This window comes from Scyliorhinus torazame, chromosome 18 (assembly GCF_047496885.1).
Source record: "Scyliorhinus torazame isolate Kashiwa2021f chromosome 18, sScyTor2.1, whole genome shotgun sequence".
NCBI lineage: Eukaryota > Metazoa > Chordata > Chondrichthyes > Carcharhiniformes > Scyliorhinidae > Scyliorhinus > Scyliorhinus torazame.
This window is the reverse complement of record NC_092724.1, coordinates 134,141,564-134,158,820: the sequence shown is the minus strand read 5'-3', so window position 1 is coordinate 134,158,820 and position 17,257 is coordinate 134,141,564. Positions and strand designations below refer to the sequence as shown.

At 46.0% G+C, this 17,257-nt stretch overlaps 1 protein-coding gene across 1 annotated transcript in view; it reads right to left on the bottom strand.

Annotated features, from left to right (window-relative positions):
• rfng (RFNG O-fucosylpeptide 3-beta-N-acetylglucosaminyltransferase) overlaps positions 1-16,601 on the bottom strand; it is a 64,103-nt gene extending 47,502 nt beyond the window's left edge. The window contains exon 1 of the mRNA XM_072483416.1: positions 15,902-16,601. Coding sequence (XP_072339517.1) covers positions 15,902-16,423 — 522 coding nt within the window. The 5' untranslated portion in view covers positions 16,424-16,601. The remainder of the gene's footprint in view (positions 1-15,901) is intronic.
• Positions 16,602-17,257: the final 656 nt, after the last annotated feature.

Below are 17,257 nucleotides of genomic sequence, written 5' to 3'. Positions count from 1 at the left end.
GGGGACGAGGCACTTCTTGGAGGGGCTGAATTTCCCAAAGGTGGACGGGAGCGGGTAGAAGGGCTGGGGACCCCAATCGGGCTGGAAGAGGTAGTGGAGGACTTGTAGGCCATGCAGGAGGGTAAGGCCCAGGGACCGGACGGGTACCCAGTGGAGTTTTACAAAACGTTCTCGGGGATATTGGGGCCGGTGTTGTTGAGGATGTTCAATGAGGCAAGGGAAAGAGGCGTGTTGCCCCCGACGATGTCACAGGCAACGATTTTGCTGATTCTTAAGCGGGACAAGAACCCGGAGCGGTGCGGTTCCTACAGGCCGATCTCCCTGTTGAATGTAGATGCCAAGTTGCTGGCCAAAATCTTGTCCTGCAGGATCGAGGATTGTGTTCCGGACATTATTGGGGAGGACCAGACGGGGTTTGTTAAGGGCAGGCAGTTGGTGGCCAATGTAAGAAGGCTGTTAAATGTGATCATGATGCCCCTGGAAGGTAGGGAGGTGGAGGTAGTGATCGCAATGGATGCAGAAAAGGCTTTTGATCGGGTAGAATGGGACTATCTGTGGGAGATACTGGGATGGTTCGGATTCGGGCGGGGCTTTATGGACTGGGTCAGGTTACTATATCAGGCTCCTGTGGCAAGTGTACGGACGAATAGGACAACATCGGACTATTTTAGACTGCACCGGGGGACGAGACAGGGATGCCCCCTCGCCCCACTGTTGTTTGCGCTAGCTATAGAGCCGTTGGCAATTGCTCGGACAGCCTCGAGGGGCTGGAGCGGACTGGTCCAGGGGGGTGGGTGGAGCACAGGGTTTCGCTCTATGCGGATGACCTGCTTCTGTACGTTTCAGACTCAATAGTGGGGATGGAAGAAATAATGAGGACTCTAGGGGAATTTGGCCAGTTTTCGGGGTATAAGCTTAATATGGGAAAGAGTGAGATGTTTGTTGTCCAGGCAAGGGGACAGGAGAGGCGACTGGGAGAGCTGCCGTTTAGGTTAGTAGAGGGAAGCTTTAGGTACCTAGGCATCCAAGTGGCACCGGCTGCATAAATTGAGTCTGGCCCGGAAGGTGGACCAAATGAAGGACGATTTTCAGAGATGGGACGCGCTTCCGTTGTCTCTGGCTGGGAGGGTGCAAACGGTGAAGATGACGATCCTCCCGAGATTCCTATTTGTATTTCAGTGTCTCCCCATCTTTATTCCGCGTCCTTTTTTAAGCGGGTCAACAGAGTGATCACGGGCTTCGTCTGGGCGGGCAAGACCCCACGAGTAAGGAAGGTAATGCTTGAGCAGAGTCGGGGAGAGGGCGGGCTGGCGCTGCCAAATTTTAGCAACTATTACTGGGTGGCTAATATAGCCATGATCAGGAAGTGGGTGGTGGGGGAGGGGTCGGCTTGGGTGCGTATGGAAGCGGTTTCATGTAAGGGCACCAGTTTGGGGGGGTTGGTAACTGCGCCTCTGCCATTCCCGCCGGCGCGGTACTCCACCAGTTCAGTGGTGATGGCGGCCCTGAGAGTTTGGGGCAAGTGGAGGCGGCATGTGGGAGCATCGGTCTGGGCCCCAATCTGTGATAATCAACGGTTTGCCCCGGGGAGTATGGATGGGGGGTTCTGGCTATTGCGGAGAGCGGGGATTGAGAGGATGGGGGATATGTTCATAGAGGGGAGCTTTCCGGGTATGAGGGCGTTGGGAGGAAAAATCTGGGTTGGCGAGGGGAAACAAATTTAGGTATCTGCAGGTGCGGGACTTCCTTCGTAAACAGGTGTCAACCTTCCCGCTCCTACCGCTAAGGGGGATTCAGGACAGGGTAGTTTCCAGAGGGTTTGTAGGAGAAGGGAGCGTCTCGGACATTTATAAGGAGCTTATGGGGTTGGAGGAGACGCAGACCGAGGAGCGGAAGTGCAAGTGGGAGTAGGAGCTGGGAGGTGAGATAGAGGATGGTCTATGGGCAGACGCGTTGAGTAGAGTCAACATGTCCACAACATGTGCCAGGCTCAGCCTGATACAATTTAAGGTTGTTCACCGGGCTCACATGACAGTGGCCCGGATGAGCAGATGGTTTGGGGTGGAGGACAGGTGCGCAAAATGTGCGGGAGGACCAGTGAACCATGTCCAGATGTTTTGGACATGTCCAAAGCTTAGGGGATTTTGGCAGGGGTTTGCGGATGTCATGTCCACGGTGTTGAAAACAAGGGTGGCACTGAGTCCAGAGGTGGCTTTTTCGGGGTGTCAGAAGACCTGGGAATCCAGGAGGAGAAAGAGGCAGACATTCTGGCCTTTGCTTCCCTGGTAGCCCAGAGACGGATACGATTAGCTTGGAGGGACTCAAAGCCCCCGAAGTCGGAAACCTGGCTATCGGACATGGCTAGCTTTCTCTGGAGAAAATTAAGTTCGCCTTGAGAGGGTCACTGTTAGGGTTCGGCCGGAGGTGGCAACCATTCATCGACTTCTGTGTGGAGAATTAATAGTCAGCAGGGGGGGGGGTTAGATTAGGGGGTTAATTAATGGTGGGACCTTGGGGGAGGTGGTATTTGCACTATATTTATATTCTCATGTACATTGTTTATATTAAATACTCAAAATACCTCAAGAAAATGTTTGTTAAAAAAAAACTACAGGAAATAGGAGGAGTAGACCAAATGGCCCATTGAACCCAAATCTGCCATTGAATACGATCATAGTTGATCTTGGGCTTCAACTCCCATTTTCCTGTCCATTCCCATATATCCCTCGATTACAAGGAGGCACAGGTTCAAGATGTGAAGGGGAAAGTTTAAGGGAGATGTGCGGAGTAGGTTTTTCACGCAGAGAGTGGTGGGTGCCTGGAACGCGCTGCCAGAGGATGTGGTGGAAGCAGGCGCATTAGCAACATTTAAGAAGCATCTGGATGGATACATGAATAGGGAGAAAATAGAGGGATATGGACAGAGTAAAGGCAGACGGTTAGTTGGGACTTGATCGGCCCGGGCTTGGAAGGCCGAAGGGCCTGTTCCTGTGCTGTACTTTTCTTTGCTCTTTGATTCCCTGAGACACCAAAAATCTTCCCATCAAATAGTCCAGTTCACAAAAAAATGTTGGCTTAGTGAGCAGATAAGTATTCAGTTTTTACTTGCCAACAGTGGCCATTGTGGCAATCATAACTCACCGTGCTGCTCTTTTATGATGTTTTCCTCACCAATAATTGCTGATGTGGTGAGGTACCAGAGAGAACTGCAGACTCCTGTGGTTGCCCCGAAGACAGAAGAAAATCGACGGAAAAGAAAAACATCTCCCAGGAGTCATTCTTAAGAGAGTCTGGCGTGCAGCCTGGATTCTGACTGGATTGGCCATTCCAAAATTCATTCAGAGTCAGAACAGAATCTCCTTGAATACTGTATATCGTAACAATGTTGACAGAAGGAGGCAGGTTATTTGAAGTATTGCCCAGTGAGAATTCTAAGATTTGGGCATGTTTCTTTTTCTTTTAACTTCTACCGTTAAAATTTCACCCATGTAAGCAAAATACACTGGCCACTTGTCATGCTGTTAACGCACTCACGCACACACAGTACCGGGTTATTTGAGGCCTTGTTAAAAGTAGCTTTTAATAGTCCTGATATTTCAGCTAAATAACGGAGAAGAACTTGCAAAAAGAAAATGCTTTGAGGGAAATGTCTAAGTTCATTGTTGAGCCAGTTCAAACATCTCTACAGCTCAGTACAATAAAAGTCTATTTCCCCCCCCGCAGTCAGATTTCTACTGGACAACGAGGCACTCAAAAGCTACTGAAAGACAGGCAGAGCTGCTGTACTCAGCCAGGGCAATTCATAAGACAGCAGCACGAGAAACAGATACGTGGGATAGCTTAGAAAACCAGTGAAGACAATTCAAGGACTCGTTTTGGGGATAATTTCCTTTTGCTATTTCATACAAGCATGTGTGTTACTATTTGGACAGTTTAAAAATTTGCCTGGTCCCCATTTCAGAATCGTTGCAGGTTCTGACACCCCTCTTTGGACACGTGCTCAGAGAAATTGCAGGTCAAGTTCACTCAGCCCACCTGCAAGGTGTGCAATGCATTACAAATTGCAGAGGCCAGGGCAGCACGGTGGCGCAGTGGTTAGCACTGCCGCCTCATGGCGCCCAGGTCCCAGGTTCGATCCCGGCTCTGGGTCACTGTCCGTGTGGAGTTTGCACATTCTCCCCGTGTTTGCGTGGGTTTCCCCCCCCCCCCACAACCCAAAAGATGTGCAGGGTAGGTGGATTGGCCACGCTAAATTGTCCCTTTAATTGGAACAATGAATTGGGTACTCTAAATTTATTTTTTAAAAAGAAAAAAATGGTCTGGACTGCACTGCCTTGCAAGTGTGGTAGAGGTAGGTTCATCCAGGCAATCAAGAGGGCATTCGATGATTATGTGCTTGGAACAGTATGCAGGGTGAAAAGGTAGGGGAATGGCGCTACGTCATGATGCTCGTTTGGAGGGCCGGTGCAGGCCCGGTGGGCCGAATGGCCTCCTTCTACACCGTAACAATTCTGTGATTCGAGGTCAGCTGAAGGATTCAGGGCGGAGATTGATAAATTTCTGTGAGACAAAAATATTAAGAAATATGGAGCAAATGCGGGAAAATGGAGTTGAGGTGCAGATTTAACGGAATGGAGGAGCAGGCTCCAGGAGCTGAATAGCCTCCTCCCGTTTCCAGATGAATTGCAAAGGAAATGTTGGTCAAGGAAAACAATACAAGCTGGAGCGTAATTGACTCCCTCAGCTATCAAAAATCTGTCTAACTCTGCCTTGAAGAAATCCAATGACCCAGTCTCTACTGCTCTCTGGGGAAGAGATCGCATAAACCAACGACCCTCTGAGAGAAAAGATTTCTCCTCATCTCCATCTTAAAAAGGAGACCTCTTATTCCCCCACAAGAGGAAACATCTTCCCGTTATTTACCCTGTCTAGTCCCCTCAGGATCTTCTATGTTTCAATAACTACAGGCCTCTTTCCATGCTGTAAAACTCTTTAAGATCACCTCTCACTCTTCTAAACTTCAAATGACTACAGGCCAACCTTTCTTCATAAGCTAGGTTCTTCTCAGGATAGTCTTTACTACATTTGAAACATCTGCGGACATATCATTCTAAACTAGAATTCTTTTTCTTTAAATTTGGAATAACCAATTATTTTTTATCCCAATTAAGGGGCAATTTAGCGTGGCCAATCCACCTACCCTGCAAATCTTTGGATTTTGCAAACACGGGGAGAATGTGCAAACTCCACACAGCGACCCAGGGCCAGGATCAAACCCGGGCCCTCAGCTCCATGAGGCAGCAGTGCTAACCACTGCGACGCTATTGATGTGTTAAGTAAGTTGGTTCAACGTTGACTGCAACTGGATGAAGTAAAACTAGAAACAGGCTTCTGACACAGGAGATGGTCCAACACTGTTTTATTGAACTTCCTGATTGCTGTAAATAGTCTGCTGTGAGTTGACAGTCTATCAATCTAACTGATAACCTCCTACTGGCTTGACCAGACTAACTCTCTACTTCATGGTGAAAGTGCTCACTGGCTTGTGCACTCTTACTATCTCAGTAGCTGGGTCCTGTAGAGAGAGAGAGTCTTAATGCCCTGTGTGCTTTATAATGGTGGTGTCCTGTCTGGTGATTGGTTGTTACGTGTCGTGTGTGTTCATTGGTTATCCTGTGTGTCAATCGCTGCCTGTCTGCATCTCATTATATACATGAGTGGATATTATGACAACTATGCCGCCCTCTAAACCAGAATTTTTAAATGATCTTCAATTTGGAATTGGATTTAAAAAGTCTTGTGCACCAAAAGCACTTGGGGCCCTTCCTCACAATTGCCAAAGCCCCGTCACATTCAAATGTTGGCAGTGACACAAGCTGACTGAACAGGCGAAGCTTGGGTAGATTTTTCTTTTAAAAATAAATCCTGCCAATAGTATTCTGTAATTAGCCAGAAGTGGTGGTCGGGTATGGTTCTATCCCCGACTGATCCTCATTCCCTTCTTGCAGAGAAGTAGCTGGTTTATCTCCTCTCCCAGAGATGTGCAGAGCATCAAGGATGAGAATTCATGCCATGTCTGTCTGTGATACAGTGTGCTAATGCACCAAACTGCTGTACCTCTGGCCTACATACAGTTCAAAGTTCCTACGGGCAAAGCACTTAAGTAGATGATTAAAAACAATATAATTGGCAGCAATCCTTGTTTACTGCAGTCACTGCTGGTTCAGAGAACCTGGAAGTGGATTTATAGGGACGTGTGGTTTTGGTGTTGAAGTAAACTCGGGGAGCCCAGGCAGCGGCGGGGGCGCGGGGGGGGGGGGTATGGTAACCCTACACTAAAAGTATTGGGGGGGGGGTATGGTAACCCTACACTAAAAGTATTGGGGGGGGGGGGTATGGTAACCCTACACTAAAAGTATTTGGCATATATACCAGCTGCTCAAAAGAGATTTCCCAGTATCAGCCTATTATTTCCCTGCTGTACAAATGAGTCAGATGTAAAAACCATGCCAAGAGAGGAAGCAGCGCCTTTCAAAAAATGATTCAGTTCACAGCAGAGAAGAGGGCCATTTGGCCCTTGCATTAAATTGCTTGATTTCTGGCCGATCTCCAATGCATGGCACATAATGGCGAGTGCTCACTCTTCATCTGCAGCTGTATTTTCGACGCTCAATTCCCTCTTTTTACCCCATATTCCTTCAAATTCTCCCTTTTCAGGTATTTTTTCCCCAGTGCTCTTTTGGATGAAGTTATAGTCATGGCCTCAATAACCGCTTGTGCAAAGAATTCCATGTTTTATACATGTGGACCTTTACAACAGTCCAGTAGCTCCACAGCCTATTTTCTGTTCGGACAGCGGTGGGCATGGAATTCACCGCCTAAGTTGGTCGTTGAGGAGGAAATGCTCAACTCATCTAAAAGGTACCTGGATCTGCATCTGAAGTGCTGTTACCTGCAAGGCTACAGATCTGACTGGTGGTGATTTAACCCGAGGGTAACCGCACTTCAGGCCAGGGCAAGGTTCAGAAGGCCTTCATGAATAACCTCAGCTGGTACAGGAATTGAACCCACGCTGTTGGCACCGCTCCACATCACAAACCAGCCATCAAGTCAACTGAGCCAAACCAACCCCATGTGACTATTAATTTCATCCCAAATTATCATTTCTAGAAGCTTGTCTACTGCCAGATTAAACTGACTGGCCTCTAGTTCCTGGGCTTATCTCTACACCTCTTTTGAATAAAGGTGCAAACATTTCCAATTCTCCCATCATAATTCTAAAGGCTGATAAATTATGGTCATTGCCTCTGCAATCTTTCTCTCTTTTTATCCTCTGCTGCAGCTGCTGACTCAAATCAGGTCTGTACTCTTCTCCATGTCGATGGAATTTTCATTCGCATTCCCTCTTGGCCTTCCAATTTCCTTTTTGCTTTCCTTTTACCTTTTACAATTCCTGTAGTTTCCCTCTGTATTATCTCCCACTTAATTATTGCAAGCTTTTAAATATTTGCTTTTTGCTCTAACATCTCTACTGATCTGCAAACCACCCCCACCCATGCCTTTTACTCCTAGTCAGAAGGTATTTAACCTATACCTGCCTGCTTTTTAAAAAAATATCTCCCACTCCTGGTCCATTGTTGGATTTGCCACTTTTACCAAGCAGTTAACCTGGGTTAGGTCAGCTTTCACCCCAATAAAATTGGCTACTTTATTGGCTACTAGGCTGACCCCTAGGTGGGGGCCACGAGTTTGCTTACATCACTGCGTGGGTGATACATTTTGAAAATCCATTTTTACAGGACGTGGGCTTCACTGGTTAGGCCAGCATTTGTTGTCCATCCGTAATTGTCCTTGGGAAGGTGGTGGTGAGCTGCCTTCTTTAACCACTGCAGTCCACGTGGTGTAGGTACACCCACTGTGCTGTTAGGGAAGGAGTTCCAGGATTTTGCCCCAGCAACAGTGAAGGAATGGCGATATATTTTGCAGTCAGGATGGTGAGTGACTTGAAGGGGAACTTCCAAGTGGTGGTGTTTCCATGTATCTGCTGCCCTTGTCCTTCTAGGTGGCAGTGGGCTTGGAAGGTGCTGCCGAAAGACCCTGGTGAGTTCTTGCAGTGCATTTTGTAGATGACACACACGGCTGCTACTGTGCGTTGGTGGTGGAGGGAGTGAATGTTTGTGGAAGGGGTAGCAATCAAGCGGGCTGCTTTGTTCTGGATGGTGTTGAGCTTCTTGAATGTTGTTGAAGCTGCACTCATCCAGGCAAGTGGAGAGTATTCCATCACACTCTTGACTTATGCCTTGTAGGTATGTGGTGGACCGGCTTTGGGGAGTCAGGAGGTGAGTTACTCGCCGCAGGATTCCTAGCCTCTGACCTGCTCTTGTAGCCACAGTATTTATGTGGCTAGTCCAGTTCAGTTTCTGGTCAATGGTAACCTCCAGGATGTTGATAGTGGCGGATTCAGTGATGGTAAAGCCATTGAATGTCAAGGGGGGGGGGGGGATGATTGGATTCTTTCTTATTGGAGATGGTCATTGCCTGGCACTTGTGTGGTGCAAATGTTACTTGCCACTTGTCAACTCAAGACTGGATATTGTCCAGGTCTCGCTGCATTTGCACGTGGACTGCTTCAGTCCGTGGACTGTGCTCAGTCCCATGTTAAACTATGTGTGCCAGACTCCTACACTACAATTATTGTTATAAAACAAAAATACTGAATGTTGGAAACACTCAGCAGGTCTGAGTGTATCTGTGGAGAAAGAGACAGTTAATGTTTCAGGTCTGTGACCTTTCATCAAAATTCTGCGTTTGTCTTCTCCGCAAGGGCATTGGCACAAGTTCTGTTTAGGTGAGATTCATCCTATCTTGGAACTTTTGCGCTCCAAGATCTGTCCAATACCTTTGAAATCCGGACCATTCCCCTCTGCACTATCTATCAAAACATGTGTTTGCATAATCTGCTTGTCGCCAACTGGCTGGGATGTGGGAGGCTGGCAATCAATCTAATACTCTGCGTTTGAAAACCCTTCGCAAAACTATAATCTTGTTCTTTTGCATATCATTGCCTCCAAAGTGAAAAAAAAGACTTAACTGCTCACTCTTCCTCTGCAGAATTTTCTCCAGCCATTCTATTATACCCTTTCTCCTCAAACCGGAGAGGAACCAGACTATTCAGGACTCCTTGTCAATGTTGCAAAAAAAAAAGGCTCTTACTCTATCCTTCTACTTCTGGCAGATTTTATCAGTTAATTTTCTTTGACACCGTCACATCGCTCTCTAACAACCCCCCCTCCCCTCAATTTCCCGCCTTATCCCCATAACCCTTGATTCCTTTACAGATTAAAAATCTGTTTATCTCAGCCTTGAACATACTTAACGACCCAGCCCCTTCAGCCCTCTTGTGGTAAAGAATTCCAGATTCTCTACCGTCGGAGAGGAAATTCCTCCTCATCGCTGTCTTAAATGGACGACTCCTTACTCTGAAATTATGTCCTCTGGTCCTAGACTCTCCCACACAAGAGGAAACAACCTCTTGGCATCTACCCTGTCAGGCCCTCTGAGAATCCTATATGTCTCAATAAGGCCACCTCTCATTCTTCTAAATTCCAATGGTTATAGACCCAATCTACTCAACTCTCCTCATAAGAAAATCCCTTCATACCTGGGATCAGCCTAGTGAACCTTCTCTGGACTGCCTCCAATTGCCGGTATATCTTTTCTTAGGTAAGGGGACCAAAACCCTACTAGACGATGTTAATCTACTTATGACTTTACTCCTTTAATTTGCAATAAAGAATGTTTCAAAGGAGTAGCAAAATGAATTAATTATTAATTACATGAGAGTTTTTATCCAGATTGTTGCATAAAATGCAGTCAGCACTACACTGAAATCTAAAAGATTTCAATAATATAGGCATGTAGCTCAAGGGGATGAAGAGGTGAACCCAAAATGTTAACTTCTCTGCTCTTCCAGATGCCGATTTATCTACTCCACATTCCAGGATTTTCCTTTCAAATTTCCAATACACACAGATATTCTTTTTATCTCAAATAATTCAATCTAATTCACAGCAACAGTTCTGGAATGCCACTTCACTCATTGATACCACAGCTACAGATTCTAAATCATCCGGGGATTTATTTGGAGCATTTCTTTTACATTTCAGTCAATCATTTAGGAATTTTACACTGTGCCGTGGCAACGCATTCTTTCCCTTTTGCTCTATAAAGTTTGGAAGTTTCACTGCGTGTGATCAGAACGCACCTCTATGCCTCAAATCAGTTGACTCAATTTGTACATTACAGCCAATGCTGGAAAGTGCATCTAGAGGGTTTCCCAGAACTAAATGTTAATGTTGAAAGGATGCTGCAATAGAATATATGCTTCAAGTTGATAATTAAGCACAGCTGCCCCCAGCTGGGGAAGAATTCGAGAATAATTGCACGATAATATAAATCAGTTCACTCTGGGTGTCGGAGAGGAACTGGGATAGTCTGTGCCATTACTTTGCTGTCTTGCCAATAAGTCTGTTTTAAGATACAGGCTAGCTTTAGATTCATCCTTCCTCAACATACAATGTTTGGAATTAATACTAAACCCCTTCTGTGTGGATTGTCAAATTTAAGTGAACACCGTTAATCCTAATTTTGTTCTCTTTTTGGATTGACAAACGGTAAGTGGTTAGCACTGCTGCCTCACGGCGTCGATTTCCCAGGTTCGATTCTGGCCCTGGATCACTGTCCACGTGGAGTTGGCACATTCTCCCCGTGTCTGCGTGGACTTTGCCCCCCCACGACCCAAAGGATGTGCAGTGTAGGTGGATTGGCCACGCTAAATTGTCCCTTAATTGAAATAAAAAGGAAATGGGTACTCTAAATTTATTTATTTTTTAAAAACTTGTTTTTGGTCCATGGATCTTCAATGGAGACATACCTTCAAGTTGGGCAGGGGAAGTGAGGAACTCAAAAGTTGCAAAATAGGGAGATTAGAAGGATTCGGTTTCATTGGTTGGTTGGTGGCCAATGAATTGGCATGGGACCGTATTCTGCCTGGCAACAGGCAGTGATTGGGTCCTGCCAGTTAGAGTTTATTCAGAGAACCCAGCAGAAAGCTCTTGGACCCTGAGAGGAGAGGCTGTGTGTTGCTCTCGCTTTCTCCCAAATGTTTCCTGCATGCTGCTTCTGAGTCTGCAGAGAAGTCTTGAGACCCTGAGGAGTCTATAGTAAAACCCATTACAGACTGAAAGCAAAGATCTCATCTAACTGGAGGCCGAGACTGAAAGAATCTAACTGGAAGACATCCATCTGAAACAGAGACTTTTATCCTTTTATTTTTAGTATTATGTTTACACCCCCTCTTTCCCCTCTGCGTTTGTCTGTCTGCGTTTGTGTGTGTAGAAGGTGGGACAAGTTAAAGAGGGGGGGGGGGGGGTTATAAATGATAGTAGTTAGCCAGTTGTATTTGTTGCCTAATCAATTATAGTTGTTATTAATAAGTTAATTGTGTTTAAATTTACAAACCTGATGACTGTAGATATTGGGCAGCCAAAGACAAAAGACTTCAGGTATTTTAAAAATTAAGAGTTAATTTAAATTGTGTGGCGACTCCAGGTCAAGTGGGGCTGGAATTGACCGTGCACTGGTCCAGGGTGCCGTGACAAAACTAACAAAGACAAATCAAGGGATGGCTAATATTTCTTCTCTTCCGAAAACATTAATTAAACATTCAACCCTGTCACAAATCTATCCATCCTTTTACTGAAAGAGATCTGAAAGCATCTGACTAAATTAGCATTGTGTTCATTTTCCTGCAAGGAAGAAATCAACAGTTTGTGGCCACGTACCTGCCTCACTGACGGTGAGGGAGATCTCTTCACAGAAACAGTGCAAAAACTTAATATGCCTCCTCATACAGAACTTCTGTAATCTGACAGTCCTCAGCATTAACTGACATCTGGCATTCATTTAAAAAAAAAGGAACCAGTGGGGGATGGGGGAAGGGAAAGAGAGTGGAAGGTGTAGAAACTGAACAAAGAAAAATAAATTTAAAACAATGGGACATTGAAAATAAAACACTTCTTCCCTAGACTAGGGCTTTCGATTCAGTTCAAAAACAGTGATTGCGAACACGCAAAGGGGGTTTAGGGGGCTTCCCATTCAAAACAGCAGAGAACCTCCTGTTGATTTTGCATGTTTTACTCTCACATATATTTTCTGAGAACATAGCATGCTTTGAATTTTGTTATTTTATACCCCTTGCTTCAGTTGAGTACAATGATCTGATACTGTATGGAACTGCTCCAAAGGGCTGCAACAAGCCATACCGTTCCAATATATAAAACCATAGTTTGTTCAATTTGGAGCCTCTACTTGCCGAAAACAAATACTAAAACCGGAGAGTCAGGAGTCTACGGGGAAACAAGGGCTGCTAGCGACTAAATCTGACACTTCAGACTGTTCACTCCTGTAATCTTGTACATGACCAACATCAAAATCTCCAGAGGTTTAAACAACTCCTCAAAATCAATTGAAACATTCAAACCACAGTTTATATCAAATCATCCAGCTATTTTTCTGTAGATGTGGTTGATCCAGTTTTTTGTGTAAATAAAAATGGGGAATTCTAATGGGTTATCCAACCTAGTAGGCCAGCATTGAACTGATAACTTCCCTAAAGTCAGAGCGGCATGCGGCGCAGTGGTTAGCACTGGGACTGTGGCGCTGAGGATCCGGGTTCAAATCCCGGCCGTGGGTCACTGTCTGTGTGGAGTTTGCACATTCTCCCCATGTCTGCATGGGTTTCACCCCCACAACCCAAAGATGTGCAGGTTAGGTAGGTTGGCCACACTAAATTGCCCCTTAATTGGAAAAAAAAATAATTGAGTACACTAAATTTTAAAAAACAGAATAAAAAACTTCCCTAAAGTTTAAAAAAAAATTTTTTCGAGCACCCAATTCATTTTTCCAATTAAGGGGCAATTTAGCGTGGCCACTCCACCTAGCCTGCACATCTTTTTGGGTTGTGGTGGCGAAACCCACACAAACACGGGGAGAATGTGCAAACTCCACACGGACAGTGACCCAGAGCCGGGACCTTGGCGCCGTGAGGCAGCAGAGCTAACCCACTGCGCCACCGTGCTGCCCAAAACCTCCCTAAAGTTGGGATGAGGGATGATCCTGAGCGTCCAGCTTGTAACTGTTAGATTTAAATGCTGCCTTAATCATGTTTTGAAGTAGTAAAGGATATTGGATTTCTTCGTATCTCCTCTAGATTTCTACACAACCGCAAAAGGATGGAGTTATCCTGAAGTAATAATAATCTTTATTGTCACACGTATGCTTACATTAACACTGCAATGAAGTTACTGTGAAAATCCCCTCGATGCCACATTCCGGCACCTGTTCGGGTACACTGATGGAGAATTCAGAATGTCCAATCCACCCAACAAGCACGTGGGGACTTGTGGGAGGAAACCGGAGCACCTGGAGGAAACCCATGCAGATACGAGGAGAATGTGCAGACTCCGCACAGACAGTGGCTCAAGCGAGAATCAAACCTGGGACTGTGAAGCAGCAGTGCTAACCACTGTGTTCCACCCTAAGTAACCAGAATGTAAACAGAAACTATACAAGCATTTCTACAACCTGAACGTAGTCAGATAGATCGGTCCCACTGCAAGATTGCTGCAAGGGATTAAATTCTGTCTTTCTTAAATATTCTAGTTGCAAAATATTTTCTTAGATGTCAAATTATTGAGCATCAATGGAAGAGGAGCTACCTCAACTTTTTTTGAAATTTGTTTTTAACCAGTCTGCAACCAGTGACAGATTGAAGAACTCCCATATCAGCAAGAGCCATAAGCAGCTCGTCTTGTCAAGAGCAGCTTTCTCCGTGGTTGCTGAAATAGTAGCCATCGTGAGGGTGGCGGAAAATTCACGGCATCAAACCAGGCATGGTGATGACTCTACTTATTAATATAAATAAGGGCAAATAGTCCCTAGTTCGCCCTCTAGTAAAACAAAAAACATCCAGTACAAAAAACTAAGTAATCAGCTGAGATAAAACTGCATCAGTCTCACATAAATCACATTGTTAAAGCAGTTAGTGCATTTTAAAAGCCTACTAGTTGCTCTGTGCCAGAAAGACTTGCACTAAAATGTTAAATGTTTGGCTAATCACAAGATGTAAATGCAATGGTACAAATATAACCAGGCAAACAACATAAATTAGATCTCGGGGGACAAAAAGCTCCCAAAGTCGGAGACCTGGCTATCGGACATGGCTAGCTTTTTCTGTATGGGGAAAATTAAGTTCGCCTTGAGAGGTTCACTGTTAGGGTTCACCCGGAGGTGGCAACCGTTCGTCGACTTCTTCGCGGAAAATTAATCGTCAGCAGATGGGGGGGGGGGGGAAAGAGTAGTTCAGGTTAGAGTAGGGGGGTAATAAGGGTGGGACCTGTACGAAAGGTGAATGGCTTTTGCACTATGTTTATGGTTTCATATATATTGTCTATTTTGTTGTTGTTACTGTACCAAAAATACCTCAATAAAATGTTATTTTAAAAAAAACATCTCGGGGGACAAGACACGAGGATTTTGTTCATCTCAACATATTAAAAGTACTCGGCACAGTGGCATAGTGGTTAGCACTGCTGCCTCACAGCACCAGGGACCCCGGTTAAATTCCCGCCTTGAGTGACTGTGTGAAGTTTGCACATTCCCCATGTGTCTGTGTGGGCTTCCTCCGGGTGCTCTGGTTTCCTCCCACAGTCCAAATATGTGCAGGTTAAGTGGATTGGCCATTCTAAATTGTCCCTTCGTGTCCAAAAGGTTAGGTGGGGTTACAGGGATAGGGTGGGGAAGTGGGCCGAGGTAGGGTGCTCTTTCAGAGGGTGGGTGTAGACTTGATGGCCGAATGGCCTCCTTCTGCAATGTTCCGGCATTGTGGGTTCTATGGGTTCTCTGAAAAAATTGTCAATGGTTCAGTTTTGTCCATTACCTCTCCTGTACAATGATAACATACTTTTTAAATGATCCTAACAAGCTACTGCTTCTTGGAGGAAGAGTGCCACCCCTAGGAAATAAATAACAGCATTATTAATATTCCACAAAATACCAATTAGAATTGGCTTTGCAATTCTGACACTCAATGGAGAGTTCCTGCCATTATATAAATGTTAGAAACTATTTCAGGGGTGAGGAGAGACAGAATGAAAACAGATCCTCTATGGATGACAGCATATTTTTCACACGCCTCTCTGCTCACAAGTATTTTGGTTTGACCAGTAGTAACTGGGAAACACTACAGGAGGGTCAAACAAACATTTGGATGGGGTTAGGAGCAAATAGGTTTTTATATGTTACCTACTGCATCGTGCACGTTGAAAAATGTCTTCTTCTGAGACAAGGTTCAAGCATTAACTTTTGGCTTGACTAAATTAAATGGGAAGCTGCTATATACTGAATAACGGTCTTAAACAGTTTGGAATTGATTCATACAGATCCTGGCTTGGTTCTTGTTCTCTGCTGACTTAGTGGATGTGAGCAAAGATGCCAGCAGAATGATTTCAAGTAGTCACAACATCACAGAGCTTAGGTGAGGGAAATCGATTAGGCTATCCACTCCTCATCAAGATCCCTGTTGATATATATATATATATATATGTGTGTGTGTTTGTGAGGATGTTAGTTGATGATAGGATCAGGGTCGATTGTGATAGCCTCCACAATCAAGCAGGATTCACATTAAAAAATGATTCACTAGAGGCCAGAACACAAGCACAGCAGTGACTGTGGAATGGAGTCAGCTAGCCAGCTCCTTCTGGGCTGGGGGGGGAAATTCTGGAGAAACAAAGCAAAATCTGGACTGTATGTGAAGGGCTCCCAAACAAAGCACACTCACCTGTTCCTGTACCAGTGAGATCCAGGTCTGAAAGAGCAGGTCCAGTCTGGCTTTGTGATACTTCCGAGTCGTTTTCACAGCAATAAAAATGTCACTGAGCTGCATTTTATGCTTGCTGCTGCTGTGCAGGGGGGCGTCCCACAGCAGCGCTGCCGCTTTCTCCTCGGCTCCAGGACCAAGCTGATCGCTCCCAAAGCCCTGCAGCCCCTTTTCTCTGACACGAGTGCGGAGAAGGAGTTTGGCTGCTTTGGCAGCTCGGTGCCGGCTCCGCTCCCTCCCCGCGGCACCGGGGGAGTCGCTCATGAGCCTCCCGGCTGAGGGACGTCCCGTCCGGCTCTCCTGCCTGGAGATGCCTCGATCCCGGGTTGCATTCCCAAGGGTTCTGGGGGGCCGCAGGGGTCGCGACAGCTTCAGGTCCGAGGGTCCCCACTGCTGGAGTCCCATCAGGAGCAGCAGAGAGGCGCAGAGGGTGAGGGAGAGCAGGAAACAGAGTTTACTGTTTGCGCTCCCACGTAAACGCATCGTCTGCTGCTCAGTCTCTCAGCCCCCGGGGGCAGGGGAGCTGCTGTGGGGCAGGTCCAGGACCATGTCTGCTGGGATCCCCCGCTGTCACAGCCCCCAAACTCTCTCTCACTCACACCGTGCTCGCTGGCAGCACTGTTTGTTTCCAACACCCCCTGCCCCCCTCTCTTAAGGATCAACAAGCAGCCAGCAAACATGCAAGAGCTCACAACAGCTGGGGAAGTGCTGTCCTGCCTTTGAACTGGATCGCCACCTCACTTGGAGGACTAGACTTCTTCCCAATCTAATTCACACAATGTGGGCAAAAACATTCTTTCACCTTCCCCCCCCCCATGATGGTTACAGGGCAGAACTTTGCTGCAACTTTTTTTTTAGGGCAGAACTTTGCTGCAACTTTTCATTTTTTTTAAATGTCTCCCCATAAAGTGAAAAATTCAAGAAAAGTATGGAAAACTTTAAGCGTGATGATGCACCATCAATGACCATGAGACGAAAATGGTGAAACTATTGAGGCTTTATTGCACAAGATGTTGAGCCTCCTGCAGCTGGAACCAGAATGGGAGCAGCGCAGGAGAGCATACACTTTTATACGTCGCCTGCTGGGAGGAGCCAGCAGGCTGGGATTTACTGTGGTACCTGTAGTACAGTGGCAGTACCGTAATACACGTAGTGTGTTACCAGTGGTGTTTACCACACATGATATTGTGTTAAATAATTGGGATGGGGAGGGTTGGCGGTTGGGGGGAATTAGCTCTACCTGCTTGAGACCAACGTGATCTATTAACCCACGATAACCCTCTTTGGTCCAGGGTAATGGAAATAACATCAGGTAAG